Source organism: Gallus gallus, chromosome 1 (genome assembly GCF_016699485.2).
Source record: "Gallus gallus isolate bGalGal1 chromosome 1, bGalGal1.mat.broiler.GRCg7b, whole genome shotgun sequence".
Taxonomy (NCBI): Eukaryota; Metazoa; Chordata; class Aves; order Galliformes; family Phasianidae; genus Gallus; species Gallus gallus.
In genome coordinates this window covers 179,377,434-179,400,043 of record NC_052532.1, presented here as the reverse complement: position 1 = coordinate 179,400,043, position 22,610 = coordinate 179,377,434, and the positions used below count along the sequence as shown (strand labels likewise).

At 42.6% G+C, this 22,610-nt stretch overlaps 1 protein-coding gene across 3 annotated transcripts in view; it reads right to left on the bottom strand.

The window, feature by feature from the left end:
- ARHGAP20 (Rho GTPase activating protein 20) overlaps positions 1-22,610 on the bottom strand; it is a 59,988-nt gene that overhangs the window by 24,481 nt on the left and 12,897 nt on the right. For 2 of the 3 annotated variants that reach the window (XM_417154.8, XM_040706004.2), the window contains exons 3-5: positions 8,499-8,669; positions 2,631-2,780; positions 757-798 (exon numbers count right to left, since the gene is read on the bottom strand). In XM_417154.8, the coding sequence (XP_417154.2) occupies positions 757-798; positions 2,631-2,780; positions 8,499-8,669 (363 nt within the window). Of the gene's footprint in view, positions 1-756; positions 799-2,630; positions 2,781-8,498; positions 8,670-16,900; positions 17,016-22,610 lie in introns of those variants that run through there. The other variant, XM_040706008.1, reaches the window with a different exon arrangement.

The following is a 22,610-nucleotide window of genomic DNA, read 5'->3' as shown; positions in this document are numbered from 1 at the left end:
ACTAGGTCTAACTAAGAAGAATGGGCTGCAGCAAAGTCAGGACAGTTTTAAACAGAAATTGAGATAAAACTACTAATCATTGTAATGTCTTAGGCTGTACTATCAGCTTCCGCTGAAATCATTTGCAGTTCATTGTCCAGAACAGTGAAAAAGACTGAACAGGAGAAGAGTGAATTGCAAATCACCCCCAGCAGGAATGATTTGAACAGCCCTGTGAACTGTAAAGAACGAAATAAAGACAGAAAATTTAGGTGTAGAGGAAACAAAATCATCTCTCGTAGTATTCTGTTCAAAATGTTGTCTGAAATGAGAGCTCTGTTTACCCAGACCCTTGTGTATATCCTCTGGCTTAGGGTACATTTCATACAACCAAAGTTAGCCCCACTGCTCTCTACTGCCATGCAGATAGGTTAGAACAAAGGTTCCTGAGCTGGGCTTGGTTAGATGCCATCAGTGTCGAAAGAGCCACAGTCTCAACTAGAGTGAAAGTGGCAGTGTATACTTTAGCAGTGAAGGAAACACATTACAGTTTTCTGTTGGGCCATGGTCAGAAACAGGGAGAAGAGTTTTCCTCCTTGCGTAGTGACTGATGCACGAAGGGCACATGCAGCTGTCAGCAGGGAGAAGGTGTGGAATGACTGTTTTTCTTTCTTTGAAAGAGCTTCTATCATTATGGCATTTGTACCACTGCTTCGGAATCACTGATCTAGATGACTGGGACTTTTTTCAGTGCCTTCAAAGACTTTTGCAAAGTACCTTTGCAAAAAGGAGAGCCATGTTTCCTTCTGCTCTGCAGACCTGCAAAGATTATGGAAGAAGAGAGACAAATCAACTGTCATTCTAATAGCAAAAGAGCTCCTGTACAAACCACGGTGAAATGGACTGCTTCTTGGTTGCAAGTGCCACAAATACATACAAAAAATAAAAGGGTTTTTGAAATTTGAATGAAAAACCCGTTTCCCTGCAAAATCAACAGGAAAGCCTGCCAGGGAGATCAAAAGCCCCAGTTGTTATCTTGATCACAGAAATCAAAGCTTTACCGTGAATTCAGTAAGGAATTGATGCCCAAAGAGCACTCTGCTTAAAAATGAAAGCTTAATTTAAAAGTATAAAGGTATTTCCTCAGGTACATAGGCTTCTTTCTATTTCTACCAGTTATTTATCCTTTTATTTACTACTTGGCTTTCCACCAAATTACAAAGTACGCATAAACCACTTCACTTAGAATTGCCTAACTTTGGACTTTTTAACACCTGTCTTGTTTCGACACTATCAGGGATACAAAACTACCAGGTAAATGCAGCTAATAATAGGACAGCACAAGGAATTTAACCTAATTTTGTGCCAACTTCCTTGATATAAATCCTGCCCCCGATGGAGAAGCTGCTATTCCCACTGCTACTTATGCAAATCAGGCTCTTCATATTTTCAGAGCAGGCTTTAGGGAACTACAAATCTACTGAATGATGCTGCTTCAGGGGCATGCACTTCACAAACACTATAACTGTGATTCTGCTTTGGCTGCTTCAGTTCTGTAGGTTATGCTATCATCTGTGGACTCACACATGGTGTTTTAGATTTTCTATGTGCTTCCAGACATAAAATAATTTCCCTTCTATAGATCTCTGATTCTGGATTGGTGCTTTTGCTTTCATACTCTCCTACTTTCTAACAGCTATAAAGGATCAGCTACTGTCTCCAGATCAAAGCTCCTGTTTATTGGCAGGAGTTCAATTGAAAATCAATAGAAAATTTCAGTTTTGTTTCAGGATTATTAAGGGGAAAAAAAAGTCACGAACAGAACAGACATCTCAACAAAGAGCAGTTTATGCACAGCACTTTCCTTGGATATGAACAACATGACATACAAATCAAGCCACGTGTCAGCTTTTGCTCTCTGATGATAAAGAGGAAAATGCATTTTCCAAGACACAGCCACTACCTGGGATTTAAGGGTGACAGTGCACTCCCTGGCTCACAGTGACGACAGAGCGCTCCCACTGAGAGTGAAATTAGCCTAATCACTGACATTACCTCTATAGCCCTTATGTGTCCTACAGCCAATGCTGCAAAGACAGACCAAAACCTTTCAGTGATTCTGCTTCAGGAGGAATTTTGACATTTTCTCTGGCAGAATTTTATGAAAAAGAGAAGTAGGAAAAAGTCATTATTTTGCCCTACATCTCCTGCTACTTCCAGTACAAGCACTTCTGCTTCAAATCGTCCTGCAAGGGTCTCTTGGACCCTATCATTAGCTTGGTTGTTTACTATTTCTGGTTCATTTTGTTAATTAACTGAAGTGTGGAACCAATTATACAAAAAAAAAAAAAAAAAAAAAAAGAGAGACTTCCAACCGAGCAAGTCTGCAGCACAAGTCTGCAAGTGCCTTGCAAACCACATATTCTCTCAGATTTTTGAAGTGATAAGGGAGTACTGCTGCTACATTTGCAGAGACTAAAGATGGGGCACAGAGGGTGACTTGCTCACAGCAGTAGAGGGAACTACTTTAAGAATCAATTAATTCTTCCTTCTTATATTCACTGGTGCTGAAATGACTCTATGGCTGTCTCTACCTCTCAGCCTAAACACATTTCAGTAGCTTGCTAAATAAAACATACCTTGTTTCTTACCTGAAATTTGCCACACAGTTTGTGGTGGGCCAGCCCAAAACAAAGGACCTATCCGGGTCGGTGCTGCCTTCGCAGACTTCTTCTGTGCAAAATGCTGTCCACATCTCACAGAGACGTGCTTGGCACTTCAGTTTGAAATGAGAGTGCGACCTGATGGCAGAAATTCACACGTTCGTCACAACAGGAATACATAACAAGATAGGTTAAATAACTTAGAATTTCCTCTTCCTTTGAGCACATCTGAAAGGAATTGATGGAAAGAGCACTTCTGCTTTAGTTAAAGAAACCAATGTTTTGTTTGCTTTGCATGTGAAAATAGAACAATTTCTGATCTAAGTGAGATGAACAGAATTGATATGTGAGATAAATAGGTTGCTTGTGGCATCCCTTGGCATCTTGCTTTCTGTGACAAAACTGCCCATGACTGGAGCTCACCTCCAAATTTCACCATCAGGCAAATTCACTCTTCGACTTCAGCTACTTCAGCAACTTCAGCGCTGCTGAGGTGTTAAAGGTATAGTATGATTGCTTAGCTCCACAGACAACAACTATGATGACTGTGAATAGCAACAGCTTGACCAGACTGAAAAAGCTAGTCCTCGGGAAAGACACAACAGCCTGGGTTATGTCAGGCCTCCATAAACTAGCAACAGGACTTCACAGTATCACAGGATGGCTAAGGACAGAAGGGACCTCCGGAGGTCATCTGGTTCAAGTGCTTCCTCATGTTCAGAGGGGACCTCCTGCACTCAAGTTTGTGCCCACTGCCACTTGTCCTGGCACTGGGCACCACTGAGCAGAGCCTGGCTCTGAGCTCTTTGTACCCTGCCTCCAGGTATCTATGGACACTGATGAGAACTCCCCTGAGCCTCTTCTCCTTCAGGATGAACAGACCCAGCTCTGTCAGCTTCTCCTCACAGCAGAGCTGCTCCAGTCCTTTCATTATCTTGACGGCCCTCCATTAGACTCACTGCAGTATGTTCATGTGTCTCTGCTACTGGGGGGCCCAGAACTGGACCCAGCAATCCAGATGTGACCTCACCAGAGCTGAGGAGAGGGGAAGGATCACCTCCTTTGATCTGATGGTAATGCTTTGCCAAATGCAGCTAGGAATACTGTTTGCCTTCTTAGTGGCAGAAGCACATGGCTGACTTGTGTTCAGGAACATTGTTGATTCATGTTCATGTGTCCATCAGGACCCCCAGGTCCATTTTTGCAAAGCTGTTCTCCTGTAAGAACACTTACTGTGTTCTCAAAATATCTACTTATTTACAAAGAAGGTATATTACATGATTTTTCTAAACTTTTGAAATTTAATGTACATTAAAACCATGAGCCTGCTGTGCTAGCAGGGAAAGGCTGAAGAAGAAATGGCCCCTTCCTTACGGCCCTTCTAGTCCAAGGACTGCAATCAAGAGCATGTCAGCTCATCGCACTGTTGCAAATGTGGATGGGGACAGTGCCAGGCAGCATGGTGATTAGTGCTCTATAAATAAATATGCCAGGTAAGCAGTTTCTTAGGGCTCTGGTACACAAAGACTACCTTCTCAGAGATTAGTCTCGCTTACAAGGTATTTGATTTAGAACAGACTGGACTAATATGGTCTGAAGCATGAAAGCACTTGGAGTTTGCAGCCTTAAAAGAGGATTGAGATGAACTTGCAGTACCTCAGCTGGTCCAGCTGACACTGTGCTAACAGGTACCTCTGGACAGAGCACTGCTGATAGCCCTGCCACATTCATAGTGCTGGGAAAGAAAAGACCCCCAGTGCACACCACAACAAAAAGATGCACTTGAATGAGAACACTATAAAATACTGTAAAATACCATCTCAAGTTCACACATTTTTTAAACCATAACGTAGTGTTTACTGCCAGCTGAACATTTCAGTTCTCTTTAAGCTATTACACTTCATTACCCTGTCCAAAAGAAGCTTAGAATATTTCAATACGCTCATCATCGAGCCAATTTGTAATCTAACAGATAAGATGAATACAGAAAGGACTGTAGTGGACTGTCCACAGAATGAACTGTAAAAATAGAGACTTACGGCCAAACACAGACATAAATTGTAGTGTAAATGCTAATAAATGGGTGCTTGGCCTGACAGCACCATTAAGACTGGGGTTATGCTGGGGATAAGCCTGCTGAGCTTCCCTTTCTCCTCAATACCTTTTCCCCAATATTCAGTGCAGTGAACTCTCTACAGGCTGCTTCACTTCTTAGCATTTACAGTTCATAAAGCCAGGCCCCCGCAGTGCCAGCAGCAGGTGTTGGCAGGGTGAAGCACAGAGCTGCTCTCCCCGTCATTCCTGATGTATATCCTTACCCTATTTGCCATGTCTAGTCACAGCTCTCAGCTATCATCAGTATTCAAGTGGCCTGGTTTCTAGAGGCGCTGAAACGGGAGCCTCCATTAACATCTAAAGGGCCTGAGGTATAATTTTATCCCTGTCTGCCACATCCTTTCTCCAGTCCATGAGTTCTCAGTGTTGGTGAAAGGTGGGTTGTCTATTTAAGCGCCAAGGCATTACCTCTAGAAGTGAATTTATCATTACTGACTAAGGTAGAAGCATGGCTGAACATTGGAAAAATGGGAAGAGTATCTCATTTTTTTTAAGATGATTTTTATCTAAGATCATTTTTTAAAGCAGTCCCGTAAAGAGCAGGCAGATCCAATTTGCACTGAAATCATAGAATATTCATGCTCATCAGTGGTGGAGGTACTGATGTACCCCAAGTTGTCTTATCTCTGCAGAGCAAACTCAGTTCCTTTGGCTTTCTGTAAGTGGCAATTGGATACCTTGAGGCTGTTAACAGATGGAAGATTAACTCCTCACTAGATTTGCTAATCTTCTTAATAGGACCTTCTGACAAAAGCATTAATGGAACTAGTGGGCAATCGCTACCGTAATTCCACGTATTTACTCAACCATTAATTTCTATGTCCAGCCAAGTTTGGAAAATAACCCTAAAACGAATGTGTATATGTGTGTGTATGTGTTATGGAGAAGAAAGAGAAGGCCATTTCCTTCCGTTACAAAAGATTATGTGAGAAACCTTGATCAGTGAACTGAAACATCCTTGAAATATTTACTCTGCCAAATTAAAACACACACTCTCTGGAAGAAATCTAATCAGTAAATGGAAAACAGCATACGATTTTGCACTCTTAGCATTGGTTTAGTGAAAAAAAACCAACCCTTTCAATCAATTAATGTATGGCAATCCTCACACGAAGCCATTAAATGAAGGGACAGGAGAGAGACAAGCACAGAGTATTAGTCTTATTTTTCATAAGCTGGGTTAATGGATAAACTGAAAAGATAACAGTCTGCATTTCAAAAATGATTAGAAAGTACCAGAAAATGGACCGATAGGCACCTTGTCCAAAGTCACATGAGATGAGCTGTGGAGAGGACTCACCTCCCCATGTTTCCATGGGAGCAATGCCAATTTGCTCCTTTTAAGCAGGAGCTCAGTGCTGGGCAGGACTTTGCTCAGCCAGCTTAGAGGACACAAAATATTTGTTGCTCTCTTTAGAAAAATGGATGCCCACTTACCAATCACACAAAGTCTAATTACACATGAGCTCCCTTGTGCAGTGACCAGCTACCTCCAGCTCAGCTGGCACTGACAGTGTTCTGAGCTGCACCTAAGAGCCATCACTTAGGTGTGTATAGGCTCCGAGATGAAAAATCTGCCTAACAAAAAGAATATTACAAATTTTTAGCACCTGTACATGGAATAACCCTAAAGTTAAGTCAGACTCAGCTGTATCATCAATTCCATCTAAACATTATCCTGGTGACCTTGTGGCGTGACTCTGCATCCACTATTGGAAAGTCAACAGCAATCCCTAGTTACGGCTGCAGAGCAGTACACACCACTCAGGTTTTCCCTCTAGGAATGAGCAATGGTATTTTAGTGTGTGGTACCTTTAAAAATGCTGATTTTCATATAGCGTTCATTAGTGACAGCTCTGATGCTTTAATTGCTGTCAGGGAAGCTGTAGAGAGAACATCCCAATGAGTTCTTTAAAATGCATGAATATAATTCAAAATACATGAAGTGATATCACTTCAAATACTGTTTTTACTATTTCTAGCAAAGATGTGGCTTATTTCTCCCCTTTTCTTTCCACATGCAGAAGCACAATTTGTTCTGTTCCAACTCCACCAAACATTGCAGACTCCTCACTACATTAAATCAAATGCTCTAAGAGACGTTATTCCTCCCCAGGGACCATATTTTGGAGTGGTGACACGGAGAAGGGCTTTCCAATGCCACTAGGAGCCAGTCAGACCTGCAGGAACGCATAGCTCAGCCTGGGGCTCAGAAAGCTGGCTGGGTGGGAGGGACTCATCTCACCAGGCTTCTGCCTTCAACAGCTCAGGAGCTCACACCTAAGACGGTGAGACGATGCCACTGAGCATTCATTGGGAGCATCCCCCTCTCCACTGCTGATGCTCTTTTCTAAAGGAGTGGGTTTGCCACAGGGAGGTGCTGGCTTTCTCCTGCTGACACAAAGGAGCCTACAAGCCCAGGTGAGTTGCAAATAATAGCATTTGAAAGCTTAAATTGAGATGAATCCCAGCCTAAACACACCACAATCAAAAACAAATGCAATAACAATTATATTACTGCTACTGCTGGTAGAACAGCACGATGTCCTGTAAATATCTCAGTTTTCACACCCACCCTTACCAGAGCATGTTTGGGTACAGTACTCTCCATGTTGTCACACCACATAAGGTGAAGGAGTTCATCTGGGGGGCGTTGCATTCACTGTGTGTGATTCAAACAGACACTGCTCAGATTTCTACTGAAAACGCAGATTTATTCTGGCTTTTCCCAGCAGCCCCTGAAACAACTGCTTAAGCGAAGAGACACATCGCAAAAGCCCAGGATTCACATTGAGATTACCGACCCTGTGAGACTACAAACAGTGCCTAACAGAGAATGAAGCTGCTTCAGGATCCTTTATGGTTATTTCCCCATAACAGCAAGCGAAAGCACCCTCTAAAAATGCCTTAAACCACAAACGCTGCATGAAGCTGGCATGCTAGATGCAGCTTGTAAATCTGATTTAATTGTGAATGGTAGAGTGAACAATCAGAGCTTAGCAGCAAGCCTGACTGCACAGGAGCTCAGCCTAGACCATTGAGCACTGCTTCCCATCCCCATGCTGCTCCTGGCACAGCACTGTGGTGCTGCCTATGACCTCTGTTCTTAGGCAGATGCTCATCAACTGCTCAGCATCTTTCTTCTCAGAAAGAGTGGTGAGGCACAGGCTACTGAGAGAGGTGGTAGAATCACCATCCCTGGAGGTTTTCAAGAGGAGGGTGGATGTCACATTGAATGACATTGTCTAGAGAGGTCACAGGCATGAGTTGATCGTTGGACTAGATGATCTTAGTGGTTTTTCCAGCCTTAACATTTCTATGATTCTATGATCACTGGAGAGCATCAAAGCAGCTCCAAGGTAAGTGTGAAAGCCTGTAGCCTCTCTCCAACACAGCAACCCCATAGGACTGGTGATGACCTTCTACAGCAACTTTCAGTTCAAGGCATCCCAAGGGACACGCTGAGCAGCGGTGAGTTTATAACACTAAGTTCCCAAGGCACGGAACATGATATAATGCAAGCAGTGTATTCCAGAACATCTGCTACTGCTCTGTGCTGTGGCCTGGACTCTACGGGTTCTAGGGTCTACAAAAGTGACTGCTGAGTTCAGGCACCTAACTCATGTTGACCAAACAAAAAGCTGCTTGATGATTTAGGGAAGATTTACTACCAAAAAAGCATGAAGGAATTCATCTACTGAAAAAAAAGGGTTACTCTGTAGGAGGGGATGCCATACTCACTTGGACTTGGCAACAACCAGAAGGTCTGTGAAGAGGAAGAGGTGTCGCTCTTGGGTCTGCAGGCCTGTCTTCAGTTGCACGTGGCCATCAAGGAGGAAAGTCCTGTTGTGGCACATGAAGGACTGCACAAGGGGACATGCCTCCGGGCTGATGGGGGAGAAGCAGCCTTCCCTGCAAAAGGAAACAGAGGGAATAAAGGAACCCTGTTCATCCAGATGTCAATGAGTGAGGACTGGTCAGGGGACTTTTCACATCTACTGAACAGTCATTTATTTTGACCACATTTCTGTAAAAGGTTAGAGGGACACTGATGAAAATTCAGACATTCGATTCTGACACAAAACCTCCTGGGGACTGTCCTTGCTGACTCTTTTACAGCACAAGAACATGGACAGCCTTTAGCAAGTGACAATGATTAAAATACAGCCTTCTCCATTTTATCTATTTGTAATAGTCTCCCTTTGTTTGAATTCTTGGGGAAAACAGTGCACCTTTGGAAGGCTATCCATACAGAGGGCTCCCTAGGAGCAAGATGCAGGGTTTCTCTGGGTGCAAGTTTCCACTGGAAAGCCAGAGATGTAGCTTCCAATTCTCTCAGCAGATGACAGAACTGAATCTGGGCTTTCTGCACTATGGTGTGCTTTAGCTAAGGAACTTCTGGATTAAAGCCAGGACCCATCAGCATTTTTTCTCCAGATCTTGTAGATCTGACTTTTTCAATCATTTGCTTTCTCTAGAGGTGTTTCCAAATGAAACCCTTCCTTTTGGTTGAACAAACAGTTCTGTTTTTATTCAAGTATATTCTTCATATATTCTTCAACAAGAAAAAAATAAAAGAAAAATGAAGCTAAATCTCGGTTGGATCACCCTGGCAAGAAAAGCCTGAAGTGAGCAGCTTTGAGCTTACAGTTTATTCCTATACCCCCACTGGAATGAAAGACAAACACCTAATGATTTTGTTGAGAGAAGAAATGGACATTACAAAGTGAAAGCCCCAAAACACACAGGAGAGATATGAAAGAAAACAAGAGTGAGCAGAGAAAATCTTCAAAGAAGATTACAAGCCTCCTTACACCTCCCTTACAGCCTGGCTGATTTCCCAGCCTCCTCTCCTTGCTGCCTGTAGCTGGATTACTCAGGAAATTATTTAGGAAATCCTGACAGCAGGGAGAGAAAGGATAAGCTCTCAGATTGGCCTACATTAGCAGGACACACTTTCACTGATCTGTAAGGGGCTGGTGAGCATCTTGGTTCTTCTGTTTTCCCCCTTCTGGTTGGGAGCCTGAATTTATGAAGGAATTCCTCGACCTAATAGACAGTTTCCCCCTTGTCTTTAATTACCTGCTCCTTTAGGGAAGGGAGAAAGAAGAAAATCATCTTCAGATGAATAATGCAAACCAAAATTATTTGATTGCTCTTAAGCAGAAGGGGTGCTCGTGAGGACACAGGTTAAAAAACAGAGAGGAACACTGGTCCAGCACACTGGGTGCTGCTGACACACTGTGCTGCCCACAACATGCCACTTGCATAACAATTCACCAATTCAACAGTCCATTGGTGACTGGCAGTTTGCTGGTACTCAGCCCAGAAACTTTAACAGGAATCGAGAAAGATGACCAGGCCACCTGTGCAGAAATCATGCACGGTCTTTACCTCAAAGGTCAAGTGGAGAAATAGTCACTTATATTTGAATCCAGTAATGGCAACAGTGAGAACAAAACCTTTCATGTTCCACTGCTGCAACCAAACAACCGCAAACATTCATAGAACCATACTCAAATTCCTGCATGCTCAGCCTCAATCAAATATTTCCATACAGGCAACTCAACGTGGATCACTCCTGTTTCCACATTTCATTGGCCTGATTTGTCATCCCACAAACATGCCAAATTAAACTAAGCGAAATCCTTGTCACACAGATAAGTGAAGGAGGGTGTATTAGGTTTACTGATGCCAACAAGGCTCAAACAAATGGAACTTGGTTCTAGAAAAGGAAAATGCAATAATATAAATCAGTTATTTTAATGAAATCTGCTCTTTGACTCAGGTCTTTAGTTCTTTCCATGCATCTCTATCATCTGAACTCTAAAAAAGGACTGACATGTTTTAATGGAGTTTACCTGACCAAAAATAAAAAAAAAGTTAAAACCTCTTCTTTCTCTGAAACAAAGCGGAAGAAAATCAAAGCTATTTATTCGACCAGGCCTTCTAAAGCCCCACGGCTCAGGAACATGGGGGAAAATCAAAAGCATCCTTTTGATCCTCTCAATTGATGTTCCATTTTTTCCACTTTTAAAAGACATGAATGAAACCCAAGTTTTGTTACATTGAAGAAAACGCACATAAGCTGTAACCTCAGGCACAGGGATTTATATGAGAGGTAATGTTGAAGTTCAGTTTTTAATGGCTCACTGATTTTTCAGGCCATTAAATGGATCTAATTTTTTTAAAATGCTAAGCACTCACATATACACTCCTTGAAAATTCATTCTAATAGAATTATGCAAAAATCAGTGCTTATGCCAATGTGATTCATGACATCGTTAAAAAAGTATGTCAGTAATCTCGGGCCTTCTCAGAATTCTCTGTGTTCTCCTAAATTCATCCTAAGATCAACCCCACAAAACAAAACAAGACCTTCCCAGTGTGTAAAGGGAAACAGCCTTCATCCCTTTTTGTTAAGGAAGGACTGTGAACTGATTTCTGAAAGACACGGTTATCCTGCAAAGTCAGCAGTCATGTTCTGCTTCATGGAGAAGCCGGGCTAACATTGGCATTTAGATGGCATTCCCACTGCACGTGTCTAGCCTCACTTGGGTATTTCTTCACAATAGTACTAAGGTACTATTCTGGGGTCTGAAATTTTCATGCATGATTTTAATCAAGAAGTAAATTCTGCTATTTGAGGATATCTACAGAGGGACTCCCAGGTTATTCAGGAATAGATTAAAACCACTCTACTGCCTGAAATTAGTGAAAAGATAATTGAAGAGTTTTCTCCTGACATTTTCAGGGCCTCATTTTTACACCTTTTTTTTTTTTTTTCAAATTAATCAAAATAGGCATTTTGTGCCCTTTTTTTTCAAAGCATAGTGATTTAAAAGAACACTTCAATTTTGTGAGTGTAACATATGAAGCTGAAAGCTCTCAGTATCCAGCCAAACATAGAAAATACATCCCCACTGCATCCAGCATGAAAGCAAACATATCCATGCTCACTTCAGCAATGCTATATTTACCAGAAACCACAAAAGAACAAGCAATACTCCTTCTTCCCTCACTGGAGCTTCCGTGGGGTTTCTCAGTAAAACAGATAACTGAACAATATGATCCCCAATGTGTTTATTTTAATTCTTAGTGCGGTGGAGACGTCAGCTTAATTGTCTATTTGTAGTGAAAGCAATGGAAGAAATTATAGATACCCAAAGAGATTTTAACAGCCTATGTTAAGCTGTTATTAAATCCATTATACAATGGTAATGTATGCCAACGGGAAACTTCCCCTTGATTCCGGTGGATGACTTCACCCTATCTATCATTTAGGGAAGCAATCTGTACTCCAAGGCACGTAAGCTGGAATGAGCTATTGCAGGTATCTCAGCTACATGACATTCTTTTCACACACCGTTTGTGCTCCATCCTAACCACACACCCTGTTTTCATTATTGCCTTCTGTCAGAACTTTCCTCTGCTGATGACAGCTTCTGCAGCTGCAGAAACCTATTTCCTCTAAGGATACAGTCTCAGTGCTCTCTCCATGGCTGATTTCTATGGAGATAAAACAACACTCCGCTCTTTAACCTCTGAAGTCATAGAATCACAGAATCATGAAGGTTGGAAAAGACTACTAAGATCTTTCAGTTCAACCATCAACCCATCCCCACCATGCCCACTAACCACGTCCCTCAGTCCCACATCTCCACGGCTCTTGAACACCTCCAGGGGCAGTGACTCCCCCATCTCCAGCCTGTGCCTGTGCCTCACCGCTCCTCCTGAGAAGAAATCGTTTCTATTATCCAAACAGAACCTCCTCTGGTGCGACTTAATGCCATTATGTCTTGTCCTATCATAGTTATCAGGGAGCACAGGCTGACCCCCACCGCACCACAACCTCCTTTCTGGCAGTTGTAGAGAGCGATAAGGTCTCCCCTGGGCCTCATCTTCTCCAGACTGAGCAATCCCAGAAGTCTTTCACAGGAGATAGGTGAGAAAGGCACAGTTTCATTAGCAGAGAGGGACAATGGCAGCTACGCATTGGGCTGGAACGCAAAGCAGTTAAGCCAGGTGAGACCCTGCCCAGCAGCTACACCTATATCAGACCTTTCCAAATTCCTCCCTAAGTGAACTTAGCCTAGGCTCATTTCACACATAAGTATATTCAGTATAATATTTTACCATGTGCAATATTTGTACCTACTCTGAAGCCCAGGTAAAGACTCAGTTCTCCCCAGTTCACCTGGCTCTTCCCAGTTTCATCCCTACATCTGTAGAGCTTGCAGCTCATGCCATAAACCCAACTTTGTTTTAGCCACATGCTGCAGAGCCCACCAGGCAGAGCAGATACCAGTGCTCACAGCATTCACAGACCACAGGACTATTCTGTATATCTCAGGGGCTTGCTTTGGATTGATTTAAAGAATCAGCAAGTTATCTTTAGGAAAAATGTAGCAAATTAATTTTCAGCTGCTGCATTTACATTCTCGTCACTGAGTCAGAGCGCTGGATTGGAGCAACCCCGTGAGAGAAGCAGGAGCTCTTCACACCTTTGCAAGGCTGGGGAAAACAGCAGCTATCTGCACAGTCAGAACTGTATGCAGCCCAGCCCACATTTCGGATTTTTGCCAAAATGAATGTATCAGTCAGGGCCGACGTGATTTGTGACCAGCAGAGACGTCCCCCCAAAGCAATTCTGATCTAGAAAAATTAAATCCTGTCATTTTCTTCATGGAGCTTATACTGGAGTTCAGGTACTGATATTTGCCCTTTCTTTCTGTGTCTCCTTCTTTGACACTCAAGTTCCTAAAATTTCCTGTCAGGAGAAAATTCCATGTCAGCTTAATAGATGTTTGCTTCATATTTTTGCTAATGACACTGTCTTTGTTAACGGGAGCTTTGAAGCCAGGATTGTTTACTGTTGGAAATCATTTAATGCATAAGGCATATTACGCACATTGTGTGGTTAGAAGGTATTTTACATCCAAGATAACAAACTTATTAAGGTATTAATAACTGGGTCTCTGCAGCCTGGAGAAGGTGCCAGGGGGGCCTTACAGAGGCGTTCCAGTATCTAAAGGGGGCTTACAGGAAAGCTGGGGAGGGACTTTTTGTAATGGCATGTAGCGTCAGGACAAGGGGAAATGGCTTTAAGCTGGAAGAGGGTAGATTTAGACTAGATATTAGGAAAAAATTCTTTACTGCGAAGGTGGTGAGACACTGGAACAGGTTGCTAGGAGGCACTGTGGATTCCCCCACACTGGAAGCACTGAAGGCCAGGCTGGATGGGGCTTTTAGCAACCTTATCAAGTGGGAAGTGTCCGTTCCTATAGCAGAGGATTGGAACTAGATGATCTTAAAGGCCCCTTCCAACCCAACCCACTCTATAACCGTTCTTGAACCAATCAAAAGAAAATAGCTTCATAGTGGTGTGCAGTCCTGTTTTCTCTGAGATAAGGTGGGAATAAAACCCAGACCTGTAATACATCAGGGAGCACTGATCCGTGTCCCACAGCTGCTTAGAGTGCACTCAAGTGCAGTGTTTCAACATTTCAAGACTTCAACATCTATCTAATTTCATCATAAATGATAGTTTGGATGTGTGTCATACTGTATCCTCGCCAACCTGGCAGTATCACGGTAACCGATCATCACATTCTATGTGTGAAAAAGAGAAAAGCAAAAAATGCAGAGAAAGAAGAGATTTTCTTATATGTTGAAACTTAACAGCCATGCTTGGGACCGAATGTAAGACAACAGGAATAGTCCTGCTTATGGTCTTGGTGAATGTAGCCTCTGTCATGCTGATAGCTCATTAAGGCACATGGCTTGAAAAGAGTCCCTGCCCATACTAGAAAGGCTGGGAGTGCAAGTGGTTTATCACAGCAGATCATCTGAACTCCATCAGCCAGGGACTGTGTCTTTGAAGAATGGCTGTGGGACAATCAGAGCCCTGTGTAGGTACTTTATGGAGTACCAGCCATGAACAAGGCTCCATGCAGACACAACTCACCCACATCGAGCAATCTGCAGGCTCAGAGCCCTATTTAGACTGTTAGATTTAAAAATAATAATAATCATCCATTGCATTTTTAAAGGTGCAAACCACATGCTGCCTTTCAGCCACAACCAGTGCATTGGAGAGCCACCCACATGCCCAGGATCTTCCACATGTCTTCCCACTGCAGCTTCTCATGATTTGGAGTAAGCTCTTCATCTAAGCTTATACAGCACTTTATTATAATAAATGGTAATTATACCTGGAGGGGGAAAGTAAGCACAAAAAGTATCAGCCTGGAGGGTAGGGGTGCTTTCCAGGAAGGTGGTAGGTAAGGGCTGACAGAAAATTAGGATGCTGTTGTAATCTCAAGCTGACTATTTATAGAAGGGACTTGGACAGACAAGTATAAAACTCTCTTAATCACACAGGCTGCAAACACATTTCTAAAAACCTGCTGTCAACCTCATCCCTGTTCTGCTAAGGGCTTATTTTTCTGAGGATGCAGGGCAGGTTTGCCTGCTGACATCTACGGTAAAGCACATAGAGTTGAAGCAGTGCTCTGTGAAAACAGTACAGCATTCCAGAAATAGCAAGTCTATTTTCTGCAAGCACTCTATTAAAGTTCTCGTAGGCCATTGCCATCACGTACAGTAGCTTTCGTACAGTGAAGCTAGTGAGATCTACTCAGGTTTATAAAGAGCAATAGTTATTTTCTAAGTACTAAAATGTCTGCTTGTATTTGCACAAGCGTGCAACCGGTTGCAACTTCCTTACTGCTTTTCTGCTTCCAAAATTCAGTGGGCATATTATAATTCAAAATATATTGTGACAATGTTCCAGCTGAAATTTTTCTGGAATTCTGAAAGTTGTTTCCTAAGTATCTGGGATCATGTTTGCATGACGATAAAACCTTCTCAAAAGTAATAAAAGCTATTACAATGAATCAGCATGGTTTACACTGGTTGTTGGAGGTGCCAAAGTATGTAAGTGTACTTTTCTACTGTACTCTTCCAAAAATCAGTACACGATTAAGACTTGCAGTAAAATATCAAATAGCTTTAGGGTAAGAAGCATCGTTAAAAAAACCCTCACACGTTTCAGAGTGGAAGCTTGGCAGCTTATCAGAAAACAAACGGCACTTAAGTAATTTCTGCATAGCCAAAAGGACAATATTCTCCTCAGAGCAAACATGTATTACAGCGTGGTGGCTGGAGACAGGAAACACACTTGTGGTTTGGTTTACTTCCAAGCTTTTTTTAAATTATTTTATATTTTAACAAACAGCTGCAAGGTGTTTACTCTGAACATTCAGCATAAGGGCAACATTCTTTACTGGTATAAAGTAGCACCACACGTTTCAGTCATATTTTGCGTATTTCCACCTGAAAAGAATTTAGTGCAAGTTAAATATACCCCTAGTGAAAAGCTCTTGCTGTGTGGGTGTCCTTCAGTACTGCCATATAGCCCAACTGAAGACCACCAAGTCTAAGGGGTTTTGGTCCAACTCCTCCTGGGATTAAACGTGTAAAGGAAGACATATCCATGTGCAGAAGTCAATGAAACCTGTTTTGGTCTTGGGAAGAACTGATCCTTTGCTCCACAGTGCACCCTCACTGCTTCAGAGTGTCTCATGGCCTACAAGAAGTCTGGAAGTCTGTGCCACATCCACAATGGCTCCTTTGTACCCATTCTACCGGCAGAGAGGAGAGCATTTTGAGGTTCCAGCTTCACCCATGTCTCCCTAGATGGTTTCAGCATTATTTTAGTAGCCTGAAAGGATGAGGATTATGTCCTACCATAACATTTTGTAAAACAGCAATCACACTGGGGACATTTAATCAACTTAATCACAATTGGGACATTTAAAAGCTTAGTTCAACTCAGCTGATCATGAGTTACATCAAGGATGAAATTAACCCTTACCCCAAATGGGGATTTCAAATATCTTCTGGCAAAACACACTGCAAGAGTTCAGTGTAGGTCATGCATTAGCCAGGAATTCTAGGCTACCAAAAATAGCCAGGACATGCTGCAGAGCTCAGCAGAAACAAGCCCTGTCAAGCTGAGGTGTACATATGACAAGCTTGGTGTGAGCATCTTTAGAAATCCTTTCTGGCCCATCATTTATGGCTGTCAGTGAGCCCACATGTAAGCATCTGCCTGCAGTTACTCCACTATCTGCAGCTACCTGTTACGTAGGCTGTAAATGGGCAGTAACAAGGCTACTGTGGGACCGTGTCCTTTTAACAGGGAAATACAGCAGTTTCTAGGTGACTGCCCGAAGGTTTATTGCCTGCCAGACACCTCACACCATTATGAGGTAATATCAGAAAGGCTGTTCTGGGTCTGCTGTTGCTCAGCAGTAATTTTCCTTTGGCCTCTGATTCTGCCATTCTTCAAGAAGTGGTTCACCAAGGCTCTTCCCCTCAGCTTGTGACACATGCGGAGAGTCCGCAGTTGCACAGCAACAAGTTTTAAAAGGAGCATTCAAAACAGGGCTAGACTTGAAAAAATGTGGCCAGGCAAAGCAGAGATGATAGAATCCACCAGAAGCTGTTCTCCAGATGCTCCTTTCGGGAGAACCTTGCTGATGGTAAACAAAGTAATCACACACAAAACAACCTATAAACAGCTCAAGCATTGCCTTTACAAGATAAGGCCTCCTCTGAAGTGGTCCTTTGAGACCACTTTCCTATGAGGGACAGCCAATACGGGTGCTTGTGTCAGATGGGACTGTCACTTCACTGCACCTGTCCCGGCTCTAATGGGAACAAATCTGGCTTTGGTTTGCCTCAAGGGCTCTAATTCATGTTTTGATACTAGTACTGCAGCACAGGAATTATCCTATTACAGCGAAGAGATTATTTGATATGCCTGCTGCTGCCAGCCCTTGCGTGTGTGTGACCCAGATTCCTATGGACAGCCAGCAGCCACATTGGGGCAGCCACACATACCTGTTTACCCCTTACAACTACCTGCCTGCATGTGCAAGGGGGTTTTGGTGGGTTAGTCAGAGAAGTCTACTTCAGTGGTGGCCTGTGATGGGGGAAAAATATATTAGAGGGCACTCCACATCCCCACACCTGATGGTAATAAGTAATTACATAAGTGAGAAGCATGCAACCACTCTGAGCTATGGATATGAAAGGCTGAACCTGGATGTGTCAGTGAGCCACGTGCAAAAAAAATAAACTCCTGGGAAAAGACATAGTAGTTGCATCACTCTTTTGGGAAGTGGAAGATGAGCTGCCTGAGGAAGGAGAGAACTGAACCTGGGCAATTCATTTCCAGTGAAGGTGCACAGGCTTCATGGCCAGCAGCTTCACGAAGAGTAGAGGTGATCAGTGAGGACCTGACTAGTGAACAGGCTAGAAACATCCCTTGCCTTTGTCCAGGCAGGTTCAATGGGATCAGCGGAATGGTGAATGGGGCCCCAGGGGACAATGTTCAGTTCTTTAGCATTGACCTGTTCAGTGCCATCAGCAGTCATGCAAAAGCACAACTCTGTGTATACGGAGAGCTTTCCTGTCAGCTGGTTAGTGCCTAAAGACCAGAGGCACTTGGGAGATCAGACAGCCACCAAGAAGGTGTTTATTTAAGTGATGGCTATAAATTCAGGTACCTAAATTATTCCCGTTCCTTGGTCCTGAGAGCATTATCCTTCACCGGATCTAGCCCATGGTACTCAGGCACTTAAGACACAAGCACAGAAGAAATCCAAAGATAGATTGTTATTCTCGTGGTGTGATTAAAAACTCTCCCCCAGCAGTTCTGTACACCATGAGGAAGCAATTGGAAGTGGAGAGGCGATGCTCTATCAGCCAGGAGGAGAGTTCAATGCATATTTAATGCTGGCCCTTGTCAGAGGTGAGAATACCAGAGGCTGCACATCAGCCTGCACATCATTAGAGGCTTTCTGCTTGTTTACACAAGATAAACGGCCACAGAGAAGTCTGAGCAAGTCGGTCCTGTGATTTCCTCAGGTATGCTGCTGCCCAAACTGCTTGGCCAGACTGTCATTTGGCAAAGATTTCATTGTCTAAAATCAGGGATACACAATGGCTGGACAAGGGCTGCATTTTGCCAGATCTCAAGGCTTAATCCAAAAAGCCCCTAAATGGGCTGAATCCAAAAGCAGACGTGGGCAGAGAGACATCTGGATGAGCACTCATCCTGCTGAGCGGTGCCCCTCGCCTCCTTTGTCTTCAGATTGTCACAACTCCATCCAAAGGGGAATCGGCTTAAAGCACGGGTGTTAAACTATTAGTCATTTATTGTAAAATTAATCCCTCATTTAAACTCCAATCCTTCCAAAACCCTGCTTCCAAGCCTGCAGTCCTTTTACCTTTACTCCCTTTCTTTTAATAAAAACGCAGCAGATCTCTGAGAGCCCCAGCTCATTTCAATCTCCAGATGTACAAACATCGTTATAAGCCACTTTGTATGTAATAAATGAAGACCTGATGTGTTTTATCAAAAACAAACATATGCACACATACACACACATGCTCACACAAAACAAAACAGAAAAAACAGCAGGGCTACAGGAATGCCAGTCTCTGAGTTAAAAGGCCATTTGAGGCCTCAGAAAGTTCACTTTGTTCCTTGTTAACAGTTAATAAAATTTTATCCCCAGCTATAACTACATAAAAATAACTTATGCATTCAAGCTCGTGGTTTAAAGAAACAATACTCCATTGTCATAATTAGCTTAAATCACAAATGAATTAGAAATACTATAAAAATGACTAGTACATTCATAGAATCACAGAATCACCAAGGTTGTAAATGACCTCCAAGATTATCCAGACCATCTACCACCAATATTTCCCACTAAACCATGTTCCTTATTACAACGTCTGAGCGTTTCTTGAATACCTTCAGGGATGGTGACTCCACCACATCCCTGGGCATCCTGTTCCAATGCCTCACCACTCTTCCTGAGGAGAAATTTTTCCTGATTTCCAACCTGAACCTCTTCAGGCGCAACTTGAGGGTATTCCCTCTAGTCCTATTGGTAGTTACAGGGGAGGAGAGGCTGACCTGCACATTCCCAAGACCTCCTTTCAGGCAGCTGCAGAGGGCAGTAAGGACTCCCCTGAGCCTTCTCTTCAGACTGAACAATCCCAGCTCCCTCAGCTGCTTCCCATAAGACTTGTGCTCCAGACCCTTCACAGCTCTGTTGCCCTTCTCCAGGGCCTCAATGTCTTTTCTGTAGTGAGGGGCCCAAAACTGAACACAGTACTTAAGGTGTGGCTTCACCAGAGCTGAGTACAGAGGGACGATCCCCTCACCCCTCCTGCTGGCTGCACTATTGCTGATACAAGCCAGGATGCCGTTGGCCATCTTGGCCACCTGCGCACGCTGCTGGCTCATGTTCAATAACATTATCATCATTATTTTAATTGTGATTAATTTTAAAAGGAAGAACAATTTGAAGAGAAATAGCTTTGTCTTTCTTAAACTTTTCACAATTTGTATACAAATTCATGTTTCCTTGCCTTGCATATGGAAACAGGACATACTGAAGGGAGAACTCTGGAGAAGTTCTCATTCAGAGACTTATGCTCATTCAGGTAAAGATAGAATGCTAAAACATCAGAACTTTTCATTAAACAGAAAATTTCAGAAAAAAATCCCAGTCCAAAATGTTGAGATTTAATTAAATCTAAAAATGAAATCCAGAAGTAAAGGGCTCTCCATTTGCATTGTTGGATGAGTCTTTGGGAATATGACTTTTGCTCCATCTTGATGGCCACAAGCTTGATTTCTAATAAAACTTTGACCATAATGGCAGCGCTTGCAGTTCTCACAAAAAACAGAAGCCATGAAGTGTCACAACGGGCCCTCAGCCCAGAGGGCACCGTGCTGTCCTCACTCCTCCCCCCACAGTGTTGTTTGGGGGCTATGTGGAAGCAAATGCCACAGGAGCTGAAGAGATGGCGTCTGCCTGGGGCCTCCTCCTGCCACAGCCACCGAAGCAGAGAGGTGCTCAGCTTCACCAACCCAATGCACCTTGCAAAGATTACTTTGCAGAGGAAAAATTAATTGCTACCATGGAAACGAGTGAAGAATGAGCAGAATGATTACAAGAGAAATACCTGCTTAACAAGTTAGTTACTCACAGTGAACTTTTTCCCTTCCTATTCACAATCACATTTTTTCTGAAACACCAAGCACTCATCTTCCCTGTGAAAAGGAGACAGTTAAGGCCTCCTGGCAATTTACATTTATTAGAAGTCTCTATTTTTGTCTTCAACCAGTCACATAGCTTGGATCATCCACATATCTTCTGACTAAAACCCTGAAAACACAATGTACAAGACTTTGGGAACACTTTGTATTTGACTTGAGCCAAGTGGAACGCATTACTAGATTACACATATGATCTTCGTTATCTGGGGTATTTAGCATTTGGCACTGGCCCCTAGAAGATAACACACCACAGTCATCTACTGTGCATCAGGAGAAGAAAGAGCAGCTTCACCATGAGCAGCACAGCGCTGCTTCTATCTACAGGACAGGAGAACACCCTTGGAGATTTCTGAAATACCCAGTCTATACCTTTAAATTCTTTGACTGTTAAATCCAAATAATAAAACTGGGGAGGGCTGACTTTTTAGGTATTTCCTTTTCAGGTTCTGTAAAGGTTTGCTTGTAAAGCCATTAAAAACGATGCCTGATTTTATTTTAAAACCAGTCCTGCTTCTCGCTTATACCAAAACAATATCATAAAGATTCTTAACTCTGTAATAAAGAGTAGTTTAATTGCTGATATTTTAATGTCTTTAGCATGCAGAGGCACATACCTATAAATGGTCACAAAGACTAAGCAATGTAAAATCATATTATTAAGGCATGTAAATAATTATATTATTAAGCATGTAAAAATATCATTTTCAAAGATCTGGTGGGGGCGTGCATGAGGAAAAGGAAAGCTGCCAGCAAAAGCAAGGCAGAATTTGGCTGTCCTGTCAAGTATTCTCCATATGAACAGAAGTCTGCCAAAACAGAACAGAAACTTGGTAGCTTGGGCTTTGTCACATGCGAAAATTGTTTTGAAGGACAGCAGAACAAAGGCTGAAAATTTTGTTTGAAACAAGTCTTTATTATTAATGTCAATTATTTTGAGAAGACAAGACCTGATGCATAAATCAAGGTCTCAGACATTTATTTTCTGTTTCAAGCCCATAATTTGTGTTGCACTGAAGTACATCATTAAGTTGTACAGTTTTCATTAAAGGACATAAAGAAAAAAAAAAGAGGAAAATTACAACTGTGCAACAGGTCCAGGTCCAAATATAACCAACCCAAATCCTTTCCTGATTTCATACATATTAATGTAGTTAACAATCAAACTTTCTGCATCTGAATATCAGCCAAGAAAAATATCAAAAGCTTACTCTTTCGATGTATTCTAGAATAACTCTGCTCGAAGTGCTTCCAAAGAGGACATGTGATGATGTGAAACAGTCCTTGCGTGCCTATTCATCACTACTTTGTGAAGAAAGATAAACTATTCAGAAAGGGGGAAGAGAAGCAAAACCAGGAGGCAATGAATAGTCTGCATATTTGCATGTGCTGGAAGTAATGGTCCAAATTCCACTAGAATATCTATACTATTTACTATCTTCCCTTCTTGTCTGAAGTTACAATTGAGTGAGACAGGGATTGCAAAGTGGTTGTACATCTGTACACCACTGTGCCATTCACAGTCGTCTCAGAATTCCTCCACAGGCAAAGTATCTTGGCCTTTTATATGGCCAGTGTGGCAAGGCAAGATCTGTAAGGAAGGCCCAACTTTCATAAAATCAAATGATATAGCTGAGGAAAATGAAGACAAGCTTTTGAACACACAAGACTTTCCAATTTCCTTCTCTTTTAAGACTGAAGAAGAG